General features: G+C 36.6%; 2 protein-coding genes across 2 annotated transcripts; both read right to left on the reverse strand.

The window, feature by feature from the left end:
• Positions 1 to 206: 206 nt before the first annotated feature.
• Positions 207 to 3454, reverse strand: LOC121758650 (transcription activator GLK1-like). The gene is made up of 6 exons (XM_042154027.1): positions 2812 to 3454; positions 2433 to 2573; positions 1453 to 1779; positions 1326 to 1367; positions 1132 to 1224; positions 207 to 557 (listed from the first exon to the last, which is right to left on the reverse strand). Exons 1-6 carry the CDS (start codon positions 3235 to 3237, stop codon positions 408 to 410), a joined length of 1179 nt encoding a protein of 392 aa, XP_042009961.1. The 5' UTR covers positions 3238 to 3454; the 3' UTR covers positions 207 to 407.
• Positions 3455 to 10905: 7451 nt separating this feature from the next.
• Positions 10906 to 20310, reverse strand: LOC121757253 (homeobox-DDT domain protein RLT2-like). Its single transcript, XM_042152779.1, has 18 exons — positions 19458 to 20310; positions 18815 to 19306; positions 17934 to 18013; positions 17291 to 17704; positions 16967 to 17056; positions 16731 to 16895; positions 16406 to 16628; positions 16070 to 16170; positions 15898 to 15984; positions 15667 to 15801; positions 15426 to 15581; positions 14912 to 15121; positions 14146 to 14832; positions 13544 to 14071; positions 12731 to 13306; positions 12486 to 12590; positions 12088 to 12339; positions 10906 to 11998 (listed from the first exon to the last, which is right to left on the reverse strand). Exons 1-18 carry the CDS (start codon positions 19606 to 19608, stop codon positions 11186 to 11188), a joined length of 5265 nt encoding a protein of 1754 aa, XP_042008713.1. The 5' UTR covers positions 19609 to 20310; the 3' UTR covers positions 10906 to 11185.
• Positions 20311 to 23048: the final 2738 nt, after the last annotated feature.

Raw genomic sequence — 23048 nt, forward strand, 5'->3', positions numbered from 1 at the left:
ATGTGTAGAATTCCTTAGCCTATATGAGGCGTGTAATCCCTCCACATTGTATATACTAGAATACATATAAATTCTCCTCTTCAACACTCTTAATAAAATGATTTTAATGTTTAAAAATTAAATGTCTATCTTTAATCTTATTGCTATATTATTTGATCTCTAGCTAGGCTACATATACAAGACAAATTACTTTTAACTCGAAAATGTTATAGCCGCATAATACTCTATTTTTTTCATGATCATAAGATGATTAACATTACAAAAAGTTAATTGCAAAGCATCACCATACAATTAATTCACAAGAAAGAGAGAGCACTTTAGATGATGATCCAATTGTGCTGTGGAAATGTCGTCGAATTGGATTTTTTTTTCTTGGTCATAAACCTCCCAAGAAATATACGATGGAGTCAGCCGCAAGCCGGAGGCACTTTCGCCACCCCTTGCCGCTGCAGCTCCACCACCACGCTGTCCACAGACGGCGCCTTCAGCCCCAGCGGCAGCGGAAGCCACGGCTTCGACAGCAGGTCTCCGATCGCCGCGTCTACGCTCTCCTTTGACTGCAACCACCGTGGATGTGTTATGTTTATAGTAGTGTATTAAATCAAACTTCTTTTTATTTAGTTTTGTTTCCTATGTTAAAAACAAATACACTTTTCTATAGTCACATGCTTCTAAAACGAATCATCTTATTCTTATCTCCATAAATGGTCCATGTGTAAAAGTAGTAATTCCAAATGAATTAAATAGCAGTATTCGAGTATTAATTCAAGGGTATATTTTTGGAAAAATTATAGTAGAAGTTTTGTGAGATTTTGGTTAGTCACAAAGCTATAAAAAATCAGCTAAGAAAACCTTTGGATTTGTTCGGGATTATTTCATGCGAAACAATATGGTTGCCTACGTGTAATATATTATTAATGTTTTTCAATCAGACTAGCCTAATTTTTTGTATAAATAGTAGTAATATTTTTTAGCTCACCAGCATTTTTGTACATGCATAGTTGACAATATTATTTCGGGTTGACATAATTTGTCCTAATTCCATGATTTTTTTTTGTCAATTTGACCTAATTAAAGGGTGGAGGAATTTATACAATTCAAGAGACATGTATGCTAGAAAAAGGGGCTCACCGGGTGAAGGTCGGAAGGAGGACCGACGCTAGCTTGCTCGATTTTGTACATGGTTGGAGGCGGTATGCATGCAACCGCCGGAGTTGGAAACCCCTGGAATAATAATGCAAAAACCCGGCAAAAATTGTTAATCTATTTTATTCATTTTATAAAATACGAGACTGGAACATGATAGACGAAGGTTTCGCCATTACCGTCATCTGCGGCGGGAAGCAAGGCGTACCCTGAGTAAGCACCTATATATATACATACATACATACACATAAATTATTAGAATAAACAAGAAATGTATAATCAAGAGTGCATGTTACAAACACTTACATGGTGGTGGTGGGGTAGCCAAAACGAATGGTCACCGAGCGGCAGCGGTGGTGTTGGATGCCAACCTTGTGGTGGCGGTGGCGGAGGGGTTAGATGCTTTGGCCACATGGGCATCACTGATTGGTCGACGGATGGATGGCCCCACACATGTAGGGGTCTAAAATGAGGCATTGAAGTCACCGGTGGAAACCCCATTGTTGGTGCAATCCAAGGGCTTACATGCTCTCTCTTCACGCCCGCCGAGGCAGCATACACCTGACGCCTCTGGCTCCAGCCCGCAGCCTCGGCTTCGCGGGCCAGCAAGTGCTTCCGATGGGACCGGTATTTCTGATTATGTGAATTAATTTTAGTAACTTTATTGAATATTATATATTTTATGGTATGTTACATGCATATATAGCTTTAAACTTTAATAGTATACTCTATGAAGGAAAAGAATAAAATGAATTCACTTTTTAACCTATTATGATTGAAGAAAGATGTAAAAATTTTGGCAAAACGTGACCTACTTTTTACCACCAAGATTAAAGAGAGAAGAAATTAAAGCCACTCAAATTTGTAAAAGACAAAGCTTTTTGCAGACATGTTCAGGATTTCATTTGACTAACTGAAAAGAGAAATAATGTGAAAACTCCACTTCAAAATTCTCAAAATCCAAGAACAATTACATGATTTTAATAAAAGAAAAAATATCATTTAAATCACACCTCTTTTTTCACTTCTGCTTACTTCTATAATTTTCAAATTAAACGGTATCTTTTCTACCATTTGGGACTAATTTTCGCTAAAACTGGTGGTCTCGTGAAAGTTGGAATTTTCGACTCACGATTGTGGTTTGCAACTCACCGCAATGTGGAAGCTATGCTTCATCTCATTAAATAAGCATCACATAATTATCTAAAAATTAGTTTCATGGGACAATTAAAATCACAATTTTCTCTGTAATTAATTAAGCGTACGAACAAAATTAATATACGTACTTGAAGATGGCTAGCAATGTTGTGTCGAGTGAGGCAATCGATTCCCATGAGCTCGAGAATTCTAGAAGGAACCGCTTTATTAACGCCGAGCTGCTCCACCGCCTGCACAAACCGCCGGTGAAGCTCCGGCGTCCAATCCACCTACACACAGTTCAAATCTTCATTCCATTTTTAAAAATTAAAATTACACGCAGATTCTCGTGATCTCTCTATATACGTAGGCTTTCTCATGAAGCGCGGGAGATTCATAAATATGAGAGAGAAAATTTGGGGGAAAATGAAAATCTGTTTATCAATTCGTAACGAAGAAATAATTATGATTAATTAATTAATTAATCATATTAATTAATTAATTAGCAGTAAGCAATTAGTTAATTACCTTAACTTTCCTCTTCGTCGAAGAGTTTTTGGAGCTGTGAGAGATTGATTTTCTTCCTCTGTCAGTCTCCTTCGGCGACGGATTCGTTTCACCTTTAACAGAAATAGCTTCCTCCGGATCCGCCGGAGTAATCTCGATCGGTTGATTTCCCGAGCTGTTCTCGTCGTCCGATTTGTCGAGCGGCGTGGTTCTCAGCTCCGATTCGTCGCTGGCGGTGGCGGAGAATTCGGCGAGGAGCTCGGGATCCATTTCGAGATCGGGCAAAACGTCGCCGTCGCCGATTCCGAGGAAGAGATCGTCGAAATCAATGCTGTCGAGGAGATTGACGCCGGAGAAATCGGGGAATTCGGCGTCGTCGATTGAGAGGCCTTCCATTTCGCCTTCGGATTCATTCTTGGGGTTTCTCAGCGGGGAGACAGCCAGCATTAGTCTTCGATCGAGTGATTCCGATCAGTTTGAGGCTTGATTAATCTCTTTCTCTCTCTGTTTGGATGCTAAGTATGGATTGCTTGCGATGTAAACTTCGCATCAGCGGAAATATGTGTTTTGCAGCAATTAATTTATGTTTGTTGAAGCTGATGGATTTTTGAGAATGTAGAGAGTGGGTTGCCACCAACTTTTGCCCATATTTCTAGAAATTGTATTCGCATTTCCAAAAATAAATAAGAGTATTAAAATTTCATTTTAGTTCATTCCATATTAGGATTCTGGTTATAATATTTTATACTTTCTCTATCCTATAAAAATATGTACACTTTTTATTTGTTCATCCCATAAAAATATGGATATTTTCATTTGTAAAAAAGGTAATTATCAAAAGTTATTATCCATATACATTAAATTATTTATAACTCATACCACCATTAAAACATTAATAATAATGTGGGTCTCACTATTCACTAACACTACTTTAACTATCATTTCCTTCATCTCTTTTACTTTACTAATTTTATTTTAATTCTCATTTCATATCATATATACATATTTTTATGGGACAATAGGAGTAAATGGTAAGAGGTCCTACAACAAATAATCTAATTCCACTCAAATTTATTATATAAAAATGAGATCCATGATTCACTATTTTATTTTTATTAAGTTTTTTTATATTTTTTAAATCTGTATTAAACTCAGTTAGGACTCCTAAAATAGGACATATGGAGTAAATAGTAGTATACCGAATTTTGAAGTCGGGTGAGCACCACGTACATAATACTTTTACGAAATTCTTTTTTAAAAGGATTTTATTTGTATATATCATAGTGGAGTATAATAGTGAAATGTACCCATGCTATATTTAGTATTCTTGTATAATGTATTATTATATAGTGAGGCTTAATTTGCCATATGCACTCATTATATCTTTACATGAAATATTGTCAACAAAATAATTATAAACCTCCATTAAAAAAAGTCAATTTTTTTATTATTCATTATCCAATAATTGACTAAAAAAATTCAAATAAAGCCGTAATGATTAATAATGATGGGCCTTTTATCCCTTTCGTTATCTTTGTGTTTTGGGATGTTTAATTGTCCGATTATTTTTCTTCACCTTTTGAGTTTTGACTGCAACCGACATTTGATATTGTCCGCTTTGGGTTAAGCTCGCACGGATTTATTTTTGAGTCTCTCTCAAAATATCTCAAACTAATTAGGATTGGACATGATTTATATACACTTCCAACTTCCCTCGGACTCCCAATGTGGGATGAGTTTGTACTCAACAAACCTCCCCCTCGAACTAGATCACATCGGGAACAGACAGACGCAGTCGACCTGGCTCTGATACCACTTGTTCAGATTGTCGACTGCAACAGACGTTTGATATTATCCGCTTTAGGTGAAGCCCGCCCATATTTATTTTTGGATCACTCCCAAAAGGGAGAGTTTGGACTCAACAAACCTCCCCCTCAAACCAGATCATATCGGGAACAGACAGATCAGGCAATAGACGTTTGATATTATCCGTTTTGGGTCAAGCCCGCTCGGATTTGTTTTTGGGTCATTCCCAAAAGGCCTCAAATCAATTGGGGTTAGACAGGATTTATATATATCTTCTAACTTCCCTCAAACTCCCCGATGTGGAATGGATTTGTACTCAACCCAATCAAATGTTGTAAAAAGTCAGAAATGATTAATGACTTAAATCTGATTTTAATCTTGGAAAATGTGGTTGAAAATCAATGAAATGAAAAAGGCAATATCATAATCTTATCCTGTCTATACCTAAACGGCACGTTGTTACTTTGGCTTACGGTCATAATTAAGAGATTCATCAAATTCTAGTTTTGTCTAAATTTCGGATTTACTTGAGAAGAATATCTACAAAGACCTATTTTAATTTTTCGTCATTTAATGTGATACTTGTAATTATTACATTATCAACAGTAAATCCCCAGATATGCATTTTGTGTTTACAAATTTAGAACTGTACTCAATATCAAATCAGTCTTAAACGTTAAACGTCGAACGACATCATTATAAAATAAGTCAGAGTAAATTCATGAGAAAAATAAGATATGTTGATATTTTAATTTTTTCTTTTATTTTCTCCTTTTTCATACTAATAATATTTTTTCATTTATGTTATATTGTGATATACTTCAATTTTTTGTATATTAATTATATAAATCAACTAAGTTACGTTTGATGCAATTATGAAGCTCACGTTGACTTAGTCAAGTACTTGCCTATACCCAAAAACAAGATTGTCTTACGTCATGGGACCCTGTATAAGGATAGTCACAATCAAGTCATAGTCTCCTTCAAATTTAATATTTGTTCATTTTATTATTAATTGAAAAACTCCATCACATTAATTATTAAAGTAAATATATCAAAATCATGACGTATACTTTCTATATATATCAATAGAAATAATTATGGAAAATTGCATTATCAAAATAGAATGATTGATGCCCTTTGCATCTCTTTGCCATTTTGAGCCAAAATCTTTTATTGGAATATTACTCCATGATAATTTATTTATTTTTATTCCTGGCATTCTTCACTTCTTTTTTATAAATTTCCTTCATGCTCCAACTTACTTGAGCAAAAATAAAAAAACTGAAGTTATCTATGGTATATAAAAAAGTTACTACTACTATTTTAATTCTTTTCCTATTAAAAATATGCACAAAAATATACCTCTTGAAAACACAAGAAGTTAAATACTCTTTTAATATGAATATATCTCTTGAGTGTTTTATAACTAGAGTTGATACATATATGGGTAGAGTATTAGGAATTTCATGTAATACTAGTATAAAGAAATCTAGGACATGAAAGAAGAACCTCTAGAATTTCTACCACACAAGTTAGATTTTTATTGAAATAATTTGTCTCATATGCTCAAAACCGACATTTAAGTTTTTCTTTTTTGTTTTGTTTCATTTTTCATCTTTTTTTATTTTTTTTCCTTTGCAAAAATCAAATCATTTTGTGAAGTCACTTCTTAAGATATTTTGGTCCAAATTAAATTTTCATATATGTAATAATTTCATGTGTAGTATCTGTACTGAATATATTCTACACTATTATTATACTTTTGAAAAAAGTGTTGAGTATTTCTTGAATTTATGCTTAATTAGATCTAATTATCGAAAAATGTTTAATTAGATCTAGTAAAATAAAGACTTCGAGTTATTAACAAACATGCTATAATGGAAAATAATATCATTATAACATCATGTGTGATGGTATTTAAACAATACTATACATCGTATTATTTATACCCAAATGTAATTATATTTAATCAAGAAGAAACATAATGATATTTTATCAAACTCATAATTTATCTCCTTGTAATTTCATGCAATCATTGGATTTGGTTTTGATGAATCATGTATATCAAAAAATTAATGATTAAACGATTTATATATGGACTTCATAAATATTGACTTTTTGGTCTATTCTATAAAGGTGTATATACTAATATACCCACAATTCTATTTATACAAATAATAATTTATGATCGTACAAAATGTATAAAACAATTAAATACAATAATATATATACTACAAACAACTGTCTTTTACTATAAAATACTCCTACACAATAAGAATATTTATCCTCTTAATACCTAAATTCGTGACCCACCTAAATTGACATTTTTGGGGTATAAGATTTATTAAATAATAATAAAAGAATCAACATCACTTAACTCACAATCATAATTCATGTTGAGCAAGACAAAAGTAGTATGAACAGAGAAAAACGAGTGTATTTATACTTATCAAAAATAGACTTTTTCACCGTGTCTTTCAGCTTAATTTCCTCCAAGATTATATTTTAGCGTTAGAAATTGGAAGAGAAAGGAAATAGCTTAGAAGGTATATTTGTAAATAAATAGGATGTAAATAACATCTAGGCAAAAAAAACTAGTAATAAAATAATCATTTATGTTGGGTGGTGCTTGTTACTTACAATGAACGATAGACGAAGAACGAAGTACGGAGTGTTGGGATCATCGAGTACACATTAGTTTGATATTGTCCGTTTGGGGTGATGCCTGTCGGCACGAATTTATTTTTGGATTACCCTCAAAAGGCCTCAGATTAATTGGAAAAGTTGGACAATACTTATATATACCCAACAGGGGGATTGATCCACACCATGAGGTCGATGTTAAAATTCTTAATATCTTGTCTCACATCAACTTGGTAACGATCCTAGCTCACCTATAAAAGTATGGATAACCCTCCCCTTATAAGGCCTTTTAAAGGGTGAGTGACTAATTTCTAATAGTCGAGTCTTGATCTAACTTGGATCAACCATTATACAAAAACAGTGATACACATCGATCGATTATTTAATTACTAGAAAAGATATATCTCTTTCTATCTCTATAAATATATATCAATTTCATCATGATGTCCAACTAATCAATGAAGCAAAGATTGTGCAACCTGAAAAATAAATTTGAGTGTAGTTGTTTGTGAAAGGAGTTGTTTTCATGGACCTAGAAGGGGTTTATCTTATAAAATGGTGGGGGTATGATGAAGTGTGGATTTTGGGACCATGATTGAACCATTTTATTTGGACTATAACATTTTTTAAGAAAAGACACCAATTGTCTTAATTAATTGTGGACATGCTACTATGTCACCACAAATGGGACCCTATTAAAATTCAAAATTAAATTATCGTTGTTGTTTTCTTGATTTAATTTTAGAGTAGTACCAAAGGTCGTCAAACTATTTTGTACATATTTTATTAGGACTTGTGTCAACGAGGTCCACCCTATTAAGATTGCCCCACCTTTCTTCAATTATTGAATTATAGACTTGTTACAATTATCAACTCTCTCTTTCTCACACACACATACACATGTGTGTGTGAGTAATTATAAATAATTTAGGAATTTGTTTATATATGTGTGTGAGTATTTTAAAATGTCTTGTGTTATGAGACATGGAGATGCTTCTTGATGATCAATCACACACACAAATCTTTAGTGGGCCATTTAGAATTTAAGATTAATTTGACTTTGAGATTGAATACAATATTTAGAAAGTTAGTTAACGTTATAATTATTGTTTATTGTAGTTTAGACATATGAACTACATTAGTTAATTATGATTATATACCTTCGCATTAAAATATTTAACAAGCTTGATCGCAAGGGATTGAGCTGAGATGTGAACAACTCACGAGGTCGTTTACAATCATCGATCATTTTTACGAGTAAAAATATACTATAAACTTTAATATGTCAAAAACGGCCTCAGACAAGACCCGTGATTTGTAATATTCCGACTAGTCTCGTAATTCGATTCTCCGTTGCCTTTATTTTTTTAAATGTGTGTATTAATGTAAATTAAAATATGGACTCTATTAAATATGGTGAGTACTTAACAAATAATTTGTGTGTATATATCATGCAAATTATAAAATTTTAGATATACTGAAAAAAGACAATGGTTGGACAAACTAAGACAACTAATCATGCAAACAGTTACTACAAATATTTATTTTATATTAGTATAATATAAAACAAAAAAATTATTTGTAAATTAATAAATGTATGTTCATATGTATAATTATTTTATTCTTGTGGTTGCCATTAGTTTGTTTGTATGTATAAGCTTCACATTTTCGTTGGTATTTTGGAGGTATATATATATGATTTTAACTATCCAATCGTAAAATAAAATAATCATATGACTGAGGAAAGATTTTGTTAAATATCATAATAGGGGAATGTGATGAATTTGTCATTAAGCTGAGAAATAATTTCGTTTCTCTACATCTCCAATTTGATTATCTTTTTTCTTCTTAAACGTATGAAAGCTACAAAAACTTAAATATAATAGAGGACATTTATAAGGAACAAGGAAATCATTCATCCTTAACCAAACATTAAGATATATCCAAGCCCCTTGGCCTAGCGGTAAAGGGTGCTGGATACCGCGTCCATCCTGGAGGTCTCGAGTTCGAACCCTGGGTGGCGTAATTTGTCTTTCCTCCTTGTTATAGGAGTTGATTTGTAATTTCCTCCTTTATATGATATAAATATATGAAGTTAATTTTTAAAAAAAAACAAAAAAAAAAACAAACATTAAGAAATGTCTTAAATCTTAGGACAAGCTGTCACAAACTTCGAGATGTCTACAAGATAGAAATCATTTATCCTTCAAGATGCCATTAGATGAATATGTTAGAAGTTAATTTTTAAAAAAAAACAAAAAAAAAAAAAACAAACATTAAGAAATGTCTTAAATCTTAGGACAAGCTGTCACAAACTTCGAGATGTCTAGAAGATAGAAATCATTTATCCTTCAAGATGCCATTAGATGAATATGTTAGATTGTTTTATTCTATGTTATTTTTTTGTCAATCTAGGATATTTGGAATAAGATCATTTTTTAAAAGTTCAAACCTAACTGAAATTTTGAGAAGAAATTTATTTTTTGATGCCTTGAATTTTAGATGAGAGGATGGTGCCCGAAGTTTCATTCTCACCGGGACATGTTATGGAAAACTTCAATGATATCAAAATGTGGGCAAGGGGAACGAGACCACGCAGAGATGACTGCCTTGTTGGGGGAGTGCTTGTTTCTTCTCTTGTTTGGTGTCTACTTTGGTATCGAGTGGTTTTTGGGTGGTGCTAGCTGCTTTGGTGTTACCGGTTAGTGTTTTGCTTGTTGTCCTTTGCCTTTGACTCTTGTTGTCTTCATTTTCTTATCAACTCAGTGGTTGTTGAGATATCGTTTGTGTTTGTGTTTTTTTATTGTTGTTGGGTTGTTAGTATCTTGTACTCTCTCTCACCACTCTTATATGGTTTAAGATTTTTGGTTTATAAAAAAAAGAAAGAATATCTTAGTCTATGTCCTAAACTTGTGCAAAATTCAAAGAGAGGTAAATTATTATAAAAAAGATTGATACTATTGAAACGTTTTATAATAAATATATAGTCTAATTTCTAAAATATTTAAAAAATGGTACGGAAGATAACAATAATGTCCAAATAAAAACAAGCATACGGCATGATATGTTACTTTCCACATATATGTGGCGAATAACTAACGACTGAGGAATATGCTTCAAAAAATGCTGTACTTTTCATTTTACCATTTACATAAGTTACATTCCCAAAGTGGTAATTTTTCTCTTTATTAAAGTTGTGCATTTTTTTTATTTACTGTATATGGTACGGTGTAGGGTGCTTGGTTCGAATCCAACTAATGATTAATGTCCAATTCAAAAGTATGGTCCTATTCGTCTATCTATCAAGAGTATGAAGTTTCTATTTTCAGACATAAATTACAGAGTTTTGTCAAATTCTAGTCGGTTCCATATAATTTAAAACCAAAATATTAAATTTAATTTTTATAATCAAAACGACTTTGTTTCGTTAAAATAATAGTAGTAGTAATTAATTTTTCTTTCTTTTCTTATTTTAACTAAACAAGTTGTTTCAATCATCACCACACACGTCATATTGTACATACGTATACGTAACAATCGAGAAAAATTAAAACTTTGTGATTAAATATTTCATTTGAAATCTCTTTAGAATGGCCAAAATTTAACCAAACTAATACTATTATCCAGAAAAGAAGTTATTTTGACTTTTAGGGACAATCTTGATTTATTAAAACACTAAAATAATTGAATTATTTTAAGGTATGAAATCATCAAATAATTTCATCTATGGATGGATGCATACTTCACTCATCCATTGATTTTAAGTATTTGAAACACAGAAAAATTACACTACTTCATCAACTACGTTCCTTAAACAGCAAAACGTCGTCGTTTGATGCCTAACACTATCCGGTTACGGCTCCAAATAAAGGATGAGGTAGAATTATTGATTACAATTATACTACTGCATTGTAAGTATCTTCCTTTCTTGAGGTGCCAAGCGTTAGTAACTGTACTCGGAGGAAGACGACGACAGCGATTCCCCGTCCGAGCTCCTCCCTGCATTCTCGACCCGCTCCTCGCCGGGAGACCGGTTTCCCTCTTCCTCTTGATAGTCGTCGTCGACGTATCCTTCGACGTAGTGTCCGTGTTCATCCACGCCATCGTCAACATCTTCATCTTCCTCATCATTGTATTCTTCGTCGTCGTAATCAACGCCGTCCGCGTCTTCGCCACGCTCGATGCCTTTCCCGTACTCTACATTCTCGGCAAAATCCCCACTTTCCGCATAAAGGTCGCCAAATTCGTCGGCTGAAGCTCGACCATTCCCGATCTCGTGATCGTGATAGTTGTCATTATCGAACTCTGATCCTTCGGAGCTGCTAACATTCTCGGCACCCTCGATTTCAACCGGGGTAGCTGCCAAATTCCAGTCCCCGTCTTCGTGTACCTCCGCGGTATCATCGTCACCGATAATGCCCTTGCTGCCTCTTTTGTTGAAAGCATTCCCAGCCACTCTCGGAGCAGGCTTTTGTCGGCTTCTAATCGAACGGCGGCCTTTCTTGCCACCTCGACCTCGTGCACGTGTCCGCCCTCTCCAACCCGGCAACTGTTTACATGGTTCCTCTTGAGCATTAGTAGCCGCCCTACCCAGCATTTTTCCTCCACGCGTGCGGCTCGGACCTTTTGGACGTCCCCGTCCTCGCTTGGCTCGGCCATTTCGGAGATCTCCCCGGCCGTTATCCAGTCGAGATCCAGCTTGGGACGGATTATTATCCACAGAACACCCAAGTGTAGAATACATTGGCGAAAAATTCTGGACGAGCAGGACGTTCGACACAGTTAAATTCAAGCGGGGGAGGACCGATAAATACCCTATTAGATCTATTAAGAAAAAATCCTTACATTGAAGTAACCGTCTTTGTCGTCTTTCTGACATCTTTCCTTCTGCTCGTGCGAATAGTAGATGGACGTATCAAGATCCATGAGCCGTAAAGCAACAGCAGGTGCAGTACGAGGCATCCATGGAGGTATCGGGACCACTCCAGGTCTTGATGAACTCTCTGCGACTTTGGACGAACTCAATATCTCCGATGAGGTCTCGTAGCTCACCGACAAAAACTCCCTCTTGATGTTATCTTCCAGCAACGTCAAGCACTGAGCAGCAAGTCGACATTTAGTAAAGAAAAAGAGAGCATATACGCCATGTATTTCGACATTAGATTCAACAATGCCGAACGAAATGAAACATTTCAAATATTCAACGTGTCGAGTGACAATAAAGAATTAAGAACCAAAGAGACCTGAAGAAGCTCTTCCGCGGTCAATGCCGTATGCAACTTCCTGCCCCATGATTTTCTGTATTCGTCTGACCAGGCAGAATCTAGAGCATATGCGGGAATAGATGCCTGCAATGGCAGGAACATGTAAGTCGAGAAAGCAGATTTAACCGACTAACTGGCGATGGAAGGGAATCAATGAAGACATAAATAACTAATCATTAAACAATTGATTTCTAGGCAATAAACGAAAGGGGGGAAGAAACAACCTCAATCGTAGCTAACTGAACTTTCAGCAATACGATTCTCGGGGGAAGAGAGAGGTCAAATAAGACGTCGTCGTTCTTCCTGCATTTAGCAACATGCTCTGCAAACTCCGAAGTGTCATTTGAAGTGTGGTAGGTCATATGACAAAAAGGGCAGTGATTTTCCTCCCACGAGTACAAGATACGGCAGCGGTTGCAAATTTCCAGCAGCTGGCAGCGCCACAACGTGCTGCGCTTCAATGCGCTGAATACATCCGAAGCAAAGCATTCTTTCCATATCCACTCAAAGTCTTTATATCTTTGATTTATGTCATTTTCTTCTGCTCCATTATTTACAAGATTTGCAGCAAGTGGCGTCGATTGTTCTGGAGAACATGACACATGGGCTATTCCCTTCGGAGAAGACAAGTCAAGTTTAACTTCCTTCCCGGCATCAACACGATCGTGTCTACCAGAAAGTGAAGAAGAGTTTTTCCTAGCAGTCTCTTTAAAAGTTGGCCCAATATTTTGCAATACTGAATGCAAATGAGATTCTCTAGTTCCACGGACGTCCAAAGATGATAACAAAGCATCGAACCCCTACATTTCACACAAAAGACTATCTTGTCAACTAAAGTTGCAATCTTTTCCATCAATATAGCAGGAAAATAATGAACGATCCAAGATATTTGAACCCCTTGAAAAGACGACATCCTTTGTAAATTTATCGAACATACTTGAAGATTCCAGCAAGAATTAAAAGTAACAAGACTCCAAACAAGAGTGAGTCGTCATGCTAAAAAAGAGTAAAAAGGTAAAGAAATGACTTGCATATACCTCTTCAGAGTCGATAAGCCTCCAAACACCATTGTGCAACTCTACAAATATTCTGCCAGATCCAGGATCGTTTCGAGAAAGTGATGCGACAAACTGCCAGTATCGATTGCGTCTCCGATCCTGTCCAAGGGGCAAGGACCTATATGCGTAGATTTCCTCAGCCCGGTGACTAATACAAGCTTTCAGCTCTGATCGTGACTTTTCAGCAGCAATCATAGACTGCTGAAGCATCAAGTTTTCAGAAACCACAGAGAAGTCGGGCGTTAGAGGATTCTTTTCAGTAGCAATATAATGTACTTCATTATGTTGATCATTCAAGTCAACCAGCTGGAAGTCGGGGTTCGCAGGCGAGGACTCGTTTTTCATAGGAACACTATTTAGTGGACTTCTCCTGTTATCCATAACATGAGGAACGCTAAGTTCAGCTCTGTGTACTTTAAAAATATGCTCCTCTTTCATTCGACGCTTATCAAGTTGCGCCTCAGCCCACATTTGCTTCTTTAATGCATTTGCAGCTTCCAGCCGTTCCTGGAAAGCTCTTAATCAAGTAGGAGAAAGAGAAGCAAAAGAGTGTAATAATTTGTTCAGAACTCAAAACATACCTCCAAGGCAACGCGGATGGCATTTCCTTCATTTGCTACACCAATCAAGGCAACAAGAGCATTTAGACGCTCTTCGGTGCTGAGGTCGGCATACTCCCCTTCAGTGAGTCCCTGAACCCATGGTTCTCCAGGACTAGATTCATCGACCACGCTGTCTTCAAGATCAGAGGCAGACACCTGAGAGTTAACCCCAACAACATCGACACATGGGGCACCCATTATTCCATTATCTTTGACCTCATCAACTGATTCGGTCAACATTGCACTGCTTTTCAAGAATGGTGTTTCCATCAACTCACTACAGGAATTGTCATTGTCATATCCAGAGATATCTTCAATTTTGTTTGTTTTGCTGGAGTGAGAAGCCTCCTTTTCATTTGCCAAAGCATCCAAGTCATCAACATAAGGATCGTCGCCAATATCACTGTCAGAGTCTTGATCTCTGTCGAGGTCATCCTTTTCAACATCTGGTTCTTCTTCATCAACATTTCCATTTTGATGTACCCGAACTCTCTCCCTAGCTTCAGAGAGAAGCGTCTCTGCATCAATTGGATCCTTCCGATAAGGAGTGCGTACACAATAAGTTGAAGGAGCTGTTCTCTCGAATAATTTTGTGTCCCTTGATAGAGCAGCAGATATAGATGCTTCTGGAGTTTTACTTGTTGTGAGATCCCTAAGACCAGATCTCTTCGTGCAGAATGATATTTCTGGTCAGCAGCATAACAAGATAATTGTACGGGTAAGAAAGCAAATAGAGACTGACTACCTGAATCCTTTCAGCAACTTCCAATATCGAAAGTCCCTTATCTCCCTCCAGTGAAAGAATATGAAATGCTGCAAATTTAACTGTTCCTGGAGTTAAGCGATGCCGGGATCTTCGAGAATTTGAGAAACCCCTTTCTTGCATAAGGGAAATAGCATTCTCAGCAGCTTTTCCACTTCGTATATTGGATATTGTATCTGCAACATTATCACCCTGCAATTAACTAAAATAATTAGACTTTCATAAGAGCACGTACGAACCAATGCAATTCCAAGGGTATTTTAAACTAAATTCTCATTTTATTCTGCAAACACTTGACACTCCTAAAACTAACATTTCCTAATGAGGACAGTCACAGAAGCAGACAAATTTTGAATTTTTTACAGCTTCAATATGGAAAACTAAAATATAAGCCGTTTCACAAGAGATATATACATATACACATGCAAAAGCAGGACTAAGGAACAGCAGATAAGATTCGTATATATCAAGGTTTAGCAATATGAACAGGACATGCCTCACTGTCATTCTGGAAACATGCTCGTTTGATATCTGAATTCCTTAATTTTGGCCCAAAGCCTGCAGAGAGAGCAAATTGCCGCAATACTTCAGGCCAAGTTACCGGACTAAGGTGGCGCTGCCAGCTAAGCAAGTCAAAACCCCAAGCATAAGCCTGTTATAGATAATCATATCATAACTAAGTTCTGACGCATCACAAAATCACAATTAGTTAGCATTATGCAATGAGTAAAACAAACCCCTTCAACAATGTGTGGATGCCCCCCAACAGGGATGCCAGCAGAATTCGGGTCTGATGCTCTGCCAACGTCTCCAATGTCTTTAATAATGGATCTCATAAGAGCTATATGGATCTCACCCAACAACCTCGGGTCCTACAAGCATGGAGGATACCAGTTTTTAAACTATAAAATAAATCTACAACCTTCATATCACTTCGTAAGATTTGCAGAACGAATTTCAAAACTCACAGTATCATGCAGTGCATGAATGAATTCATCCAGGGAGAAAGGCCACAGACCAAGAACATCAGCAAAAGATATCAAGAATCTCCAAATCTACACAATTTACAGACTACGAACCTTAAGATATCTTCCTCAATAAATCAAATGATATACAGTTCCACGGGAAGAGTTATCTCACCATAAGAAGATTACCAAGGTTCTCTTCCGAGTCACTCCAAGGCTGGACATGAAAGGGCCTCTTCAAGTGCACAGACTTGGGTGGATATTCTGGGAGTTTATCTAAAGAGTGGAAGTTCGCAAGTCACTCAAAAAAACAATACTACTATATAAAATGATGGCCTTGAAGCAAGTACATCAAGAAGATTGCAGCAACTCAAGAAGAATGTATGAAGTTTCGATAATAACAACGTACAGAAAAAGGATTTTTTCATACTTTTCCATATGCACGTCAATACCATGACTAGTATAGATCAGATAAGATGAGGATAACACTGGGGTGCGTCAATCTTAATACCTTTGAGCAAATCAAGGTTCTGTAAAGTTTCACTGTCAAGGGCCACAATTGAGGGCAATCCCATACTTAAGGCTGCTAGTTCCATGAGTTCCAAATTTTCATCCTCAATCAGTTCCACAGATTCTTTGGCAATTCTGCGAGCAGCAGCCCTGGTATTAGCAGCTTTGAGTTTTGCAGCCTCCTTCTCCATGCGCATTTCCTTTTTCAGCCTCATCTTTTCTGCCTGTGACAGTGGATAGTAGAAATGATTCAGAACTCTTACTAGCTGCACAAATGATCAAGGAAAGTAAACTATAAGTTAGCAAACATAATATGGACGACTAACTTTGATATACTCCTTTTGTAAAAATTTCTCTCTTCTTTCTATTTCACGCCGTTGCTCCCTTTGGCATCTCTCCTCTTCACGCTGCTTTTCACGCAACAGTCTTTCCTCCTCCTTTCGTCGTTCCCGATCTTGCCGTTCCATCTCTTTCCTCATTTGTTCTTCTCTCTACGGAATAATGTATACACTTATCAGCAAAGTACAAGATACAGAAAGACAATAATTAGCTGCGGCGATACCTTTCTCCTCATAATGTCCTGTTTCTCCATCTCCTTACGGATCCTTTTCTCATGAGCTTCAACTTCTTTGGCTATTCTAGCCTCTTCAGCCTGAAACGTATCATGCAAGAAAATGCTGAAAATTGGAATCCAATACTTCAGCAATCAATAACTCAATTCTGAACTGATCATGTCATGCCAAAGAGACTACAGATAAAGGTCTTATGGCATAATTGCAATCTGTTATGTTAGAAGAAACCACTAATATTGCATCTCCACTCTCCAGCGAAACAGTATAATTACACTTACAAAAGTATAGAAACCAATAACTATACTAAAGAGCACCTTGCGTTTCCTCTCCAACCTCTCAGGGTCCAGCACAGCACGCCTCTCTGGTGTCGCAATCTGATTATCAAACCCACTACCTGGATGAATGAAAAGCTGAGAATCAATGTTGGCATTGACAACAGGAGCTGTTAGAGGACCAAGATCTACTTCTCCAGGAGCTGGAGACGAGTGTGCTTCATGCCTGACTTGCTGAGGCAAAAGACTCAAACTTGGCATTTGACCTTGAAGATATCCAGATGCCCCTTGCTCATTGCTACGTATCATAGGTCTCCCAGTAGGTAATGGCACTCGAGAATTCAGAGCATCAGAGGGCGAACCATAATAATGTGGCGCAACTCTTTCGTAAGGGTCATTTATTGCCGACGGCTTTTCAGGGAGAAATTGGTATTCATGGAGAGCCCTAGAGGCACCCTGATAAGTTGGACTTTTAGTTCCCAAAACTATTTGCATTATGGTTGATATAAACAGATGCAAGTAAAGAAACACAAGTACGAAATATTACACTCAAGAATTGATAATTTTAATACAGATGGATGAATGCAAGTTACATAGTAAGGATGAAAAGAAAAGTCTTTGATTCTGCAGTAATTTTAAAACAGGAGAATTTGAAACCAACTAGGCCTCCAAAAGGATCCCTGACCTTGATTGGTTTAGCATCGATCCTCTCATATAAGTGGGCGTCATAGGATTGTCCAGCTCGTTTCTGTTGGTCTGATGTAACTGTTATATGAGAAAATTTGTTAGGCTACTTCTGTAAGAAATTGTTCTGGCATACAATGCATAATACATAATGAATGCTATGTGTAAGCTCGAAAAGTATAGAGAAAAATCTGCACATGGGAGAGTAAACTTCTTTAGCCACCAGAGTCTGGTCCACTTAAATCACCTAATATCCATAAGCATCCCTTCTTTCTACAAAATTAATAGTACTATCTATTTCAGTTATTTACCCCACCGTTTTCAAAGGTTTTACTTGATACGCCACTCTTGTGGCTTTATAAAATATATTCTTACTCTTGCTCGTGTCAAGATTAGTGGGGATGGAGTTATTTTCATGGTTGGGACTAGGGAGATTATATGTAAGATGACTGATTCTTCATTTCACTGTCACTCCAAATTCTTTCGTACCCTGCTAGAAGAAATATGGTACTGCCTACGGCATCCCTCTCCTTGAAGTCAAAGGTACCTACAAACGAGAGAATACATTTGTCTCTAACATTAACAACGGAATATTATCCCACCAAACTTATCACTCAACAAGGAACTACTAGCAAATAGCTCCTTAAAATGACCTTTTCTGGTTCTCCCATCATATAATTATGTTCTTTCACTATAGAAAGTTCTATAGATCATTGGGATAAAATAAAAAAACAGAATATGCTGTCAAAATCAAGTGAAGGATAATAAAAACCAGAGAAATAACTAAAGTATTGAGTATAGACACTGGGGAAAAAATCTGAATTTTCCCTAACATATGTGAATGTTGAAATAAACCCAAGTCACCAAGTGAGAGATATATACCAATTGGAGTACCAAAGGCGCCAGGCGGCAAAGGATCAAACTCCATCCCAAGAATTGGCCCGTCGTCCCTAAGTGGCTCCCCTAACTGTGCTTCCACAAACTTAATCGCTCTTTGCTCAGAGATCGCCAGCGGCGGTTCATAGTATCTCCTCATGGATGGCAAATCTGTCGACATCCTCGGGACAGCAGTCCCAGCCTTATGAGCCACTCGTTGCTGCTGCAGCTGCTGGTCAACATTCCCAAAAAGACTCAAACCCGAGCGAGGCTCATGTGCCACATCAGCGCTGCTGCTAACCACCTTCTCGTGCACAATCCCACTAGTGAACTCCGCAACTGCAGGTGTGGTTACGCTGCCCTTTTTCTGCCTCTTCTCCGCGGATGGCTTCCGGTCTTTCAACCTCCGGTGGCAGAACCACATTTGCAGCTGCCGATCAGTCAGCCCCAATTCGACCGAGAGCTCCGCCCGCAATGCTTCGGATGGATACGTCTCAACTACACACACGGATCACAAAGCCATTTCACACAATTCAGTCCACAAACACACACAAAAAGGCATCTTAACTACACATAGCAACTCCATTTTTGGAAATTAACACTTGAATTATACATATATACACATAGAGAGAATCAAAACAAAACTCACTAGCATATGTTTTTTCAAGAACTTCCAACTGAGAAGGAGTCTTCATTTTGCGCTTCACCTTCACCTCCCCCTCTCCCTCCGGCGAGTTCTTCTTCGCCGCCCCCACACTTTCCCCACCACCACCACCTCCGCTTCCCTCATCAACCTCCATTCCACCAGAAAACGCAAAATCAGAGCTCAAAAAAGATCAGCAACTAACAAATCCCCCTCCATTCAACTAAAAAAATTAGGGCTTGCAAAAATCAGCTCAGAAAAGGGGCATTTTGATAGAATTGGAATCGGAACTTGTGAAAATTGGAATTTCCCCCAATTTTTTTCTCTCTCTCTCTAGACAACCTATCGATTAATGGTAGACAGCAGAAAAAAAAACTCGAGTTTGATAAAGATGTGCGGTGACGATTTGGAGAATACCGATTAATAAAATACACCAATTAATTACTGCTGCTACTCATACGTATACAGTACTGAGCAACAAACAAAAAAAACTATAATAATTATTAAAGTTGCGATTTTTCTTGTTTGCTTTGGTCGTGGTGTAGGGATAAAGCAACAAAAAGAGTACGAGTTGGGAATTCAAAGAGGAAAATACAGGTGAAATAATAAACCCACGAACAATAATTCCCTTTCTCTTTCTAATTCTAATCCCACCCATCACAACTCTCTCTCTCTCTCTCTCTCTCTCTCTCTCTAGTTTGGAAAATTAAAATTCAGGTGATTTTATCGAATGTGATGCTGTAAAAAAATTAAATTGAAAAGTAGCTCGTGCTTGTGTGTGTGTGTGTTTTAGAGAGAGAGAGAGAGAAGGGATAATAAAGATTGTTGAATAAATAGTTGAAGTGAGAGGAGTTTGATTCACAAGTGGATTTTTGGATTTCTGGTTTTCTGGTTTTCTTCTCTCTGGATTTTCTCTCTTTCAGTACGGGTCAACTGTTTCGGTACGATGATTCGGGTCGGGTTGAAATGGTGACGCGGATTTTGGCGTTTGATTCCACGCGCTGGGGTTTTGTGGTGGTGAATTTGGTGTTTGGAATCCACGCGCTACTCCGGGAGGTGGAGGAGATTCTGAGTTGAATGTACTTTATTTAAGACATGAGAGAACGGTGGGGCCAGCTTATCCACAATTTATCGCTCTAAATTTTTGTGAGTCAATGAATATTGTGAAATAAAGAGATTAAGTTTATAGGTAAAATTAATTGAATGAGTGATATTTTAAATTTTGGAAATATGAATAAATATGTATTCAATTAATTTCGATATATATAATGATTGTGGTTTTTTTAATTTTTAAATTTAAGTTTAATAAAAATTTAACTAGCTTTTAATTTATTTAAAGTGAAAATAAATTAGATTTATTCAATAAAAATGCTTTGTGCGGACGGTTATAGTGTGAATGCGTATTGATGATAATAGTAACAATATCGTATTAAAAAAAGTAAACTAAAACGATAAATTTTGAGGTATTAAGAGGTAAAATGATAGAGTCGTAATTAATTTCGATACATATAATGATTGTTTTTTTATTTTTAAATTTAGGTTTAATAAAAAATTACTAACTAACTTTTAAAATATTTAAAGTTAAAATAAATTAGATTTAATTAATTAAAATGCTTTGCGTGGACGGTTACAGTGTGAATGCGTAGTATTATTGATGATAATAGTAATAATATCCTATTAATACAAGTAAACTAAAACGACAAATTTTGAGGTATTAAGAGGCAATAACTAATAAATGATATAGTAGTAGTAATTAATTTCAATACATATAGTGATTTTTTATTTTTATATTTAAATTTAAGTTTAATAAAAAAATTTAACTAACTTTTAATTTATTTAAAGTGAAAATAAATTAGATTTATTCAATAAAAATGCTTTGCGTGGATGGTTACAGTGTGAATACGTAGTATTATTGATGATAATAGTAATAATATCCTATTAAAAAAAGTAAACTAAAACGATAAATTTTGAGGTATTAAGAGGTACTAATAACTAATAAATGATATTACTCAATTCGTCCAATTGGAGTCATATTTAGTTATGACATCGGTTTTAAGAAATATAAAGAAAACTGGGTTGAATAAGTTAGTGGAATTTGGGTCTCACTTATAAAAAAAATGTGAGTGAAATAAGTTGGTGGAATGTGAGGTCTACTTACCATTTATGGTAAAAGTGAAGTATGACTCTTGTTGTGGGACGAACCGAAATGACAAAATATGACTTTTATTATAGGACGGAGGGAGTATATGACAAGGTTCCAGATTTTTTACTTAGCTGAGACTAAGGGCATCATCGACAATATTGTGAATCCATATACATTTTTAAATTAAAGAGATTAAAATTTTTGGGTCAAATTAATTGAATGAGTATTTCAAATTGCGAAAATACAAATGAATATGTATGATATGAGTATATCTACAAGATATTCTCATATCTCTATTATTTTATATATTATTGATTTAACATATCTTTCTTATTTCTTGATCACTAAGTTAGGTTATTAGGGAGTATTATAAATAGGAGTCTTTGTTATCTTTTAAATCATTCATTGAAGAAATACAATTTATCTTTTTTATCGTCTTTTATTTTAGTTATTTACTTTCTCTGCAAATTCATCTCGCCAACCCCTAATTGGCCGAGAAATCTAGGCTGCTCGACGGGGAGACCCCGCGAACGAACCTACCCCTTCGCCGGCAATCTCTCGTTGCCGGAACCGATACGAGTACCCTCGTATCATCTGGTGCTTTCATTGTGATCTCATCATCCGTATTTCCGCTATCATGCCATACACCTACACTGACTACGTCCATCGCCAGTTCAATAGACCGTTCCTCTCGCCACTTCCCATGCCGAGCCCCACATCGTGTTGGTACCTCCAGAGCCAGAACGTGCAATTAGGATACTCCTATCCAGACTCGCCATTGTTATATCCGCAGCCTCCCGATCAACCGAATTGGCAATGTCTCCCAACGACGAACGATGTCGGCCATATGGAGCCTCTCAACATGCCACGTGATCCAGTGACGCCGGAGTCTGAACCGAACCTAACGGTGGCTGCCTTGGCTTCACAGCTCGAGCGTTTAACTGCTACTATCAAGCAATTGACGTCTCGGATGGATGCAAACAAACGCTGCCTGGGCGATCCACACGCCGCGACACGACCTCCATCAGACCCTACAGCCAGTTTCATGTACACGGAGCCGGTATCATGTCCCCTACCACAGATGACAGCCGCCGCCCCAGCTGATCTCCATCACGATCCATCTAGAAGCTCGCTGCCTGTTGTCGTTGCTATCCCGCCTCCACCAGCCACAATATCTCTGTCGTGCGACTCCAATTTCGGGTATGACTCGATGGAATTAATTGTCGTTGATAATGATGAAGAGGAAGAAATTGTTATTCATTCTAGTGTTGATGTTAGTGGACCAATTTATGGTAGTAAAGATGGCATAGATGATCCATGTAAGGTTGTTTTTACTTGCCGAGAACATATACATGCGGTGGAGCATAACAGGTTGGATATTACAATGTTGAGCAACAAGATTGATTCTTTTTTGTTGAAAGATGACGAAGATGGTTCCATTAAGGATATGAAGA

This window comes from Salvia splendens, chromosome 12 (genome assembly GCF_004379255.2).
Source record: "Salvia splendens isolate huo1 chromosome 12, SspV2, whole genome shotgun sequence".
NCBI lineage: Eukaryota > Viridiplantae > Streptophyta > Magnoliopsida > Lamiales > Lamiaceae > Salvia > Salvia splendens.

Coding starts and splice junctions, on each gene's coding strand:
- LOC121758650 (XM_042154027.1), bottom strand. CDS start 3,237: ATGCTGGCTGTCTCCCCGCTGAGAAACCCCAAGAATGAATCCGAAGGC. Junction 1,780..2,432: donor ACATTGCTAGCCATCTTCAA/GTACGTATATTA, acceptor TCACATAATCAG/AAATACCGGTCCCATCGGAA. Junction 1,225..1,325: donor GCTTCCCGCCGCAGATGACG/GTAATGGCGAAA, acceptor TTATTATTCCAG/GGGTTTCCAACTCCGGCGGT.
- LOC121757253 (XM_042152779.1), bottom strand. CDS start 19,608: ATGGAGGTTGATGAGGGAAGCGGAGGTGGTGGTGGTGGGGAAAGTGTG. Junction 19,307..19,457: donor TCTTGAAAAAACATATGCTA/GTGAGTTTTGTT, acceptor CCGTGTGTGTAG/TTGAGACGTATCCATCCGAA. Junction 15,985..16,069: donor ACCTTGGTAATCTTCTTATG/GTGAGATAACTC, acceptor TAAATTGTGTAG/ATTTGGAGATTCTTGATATC.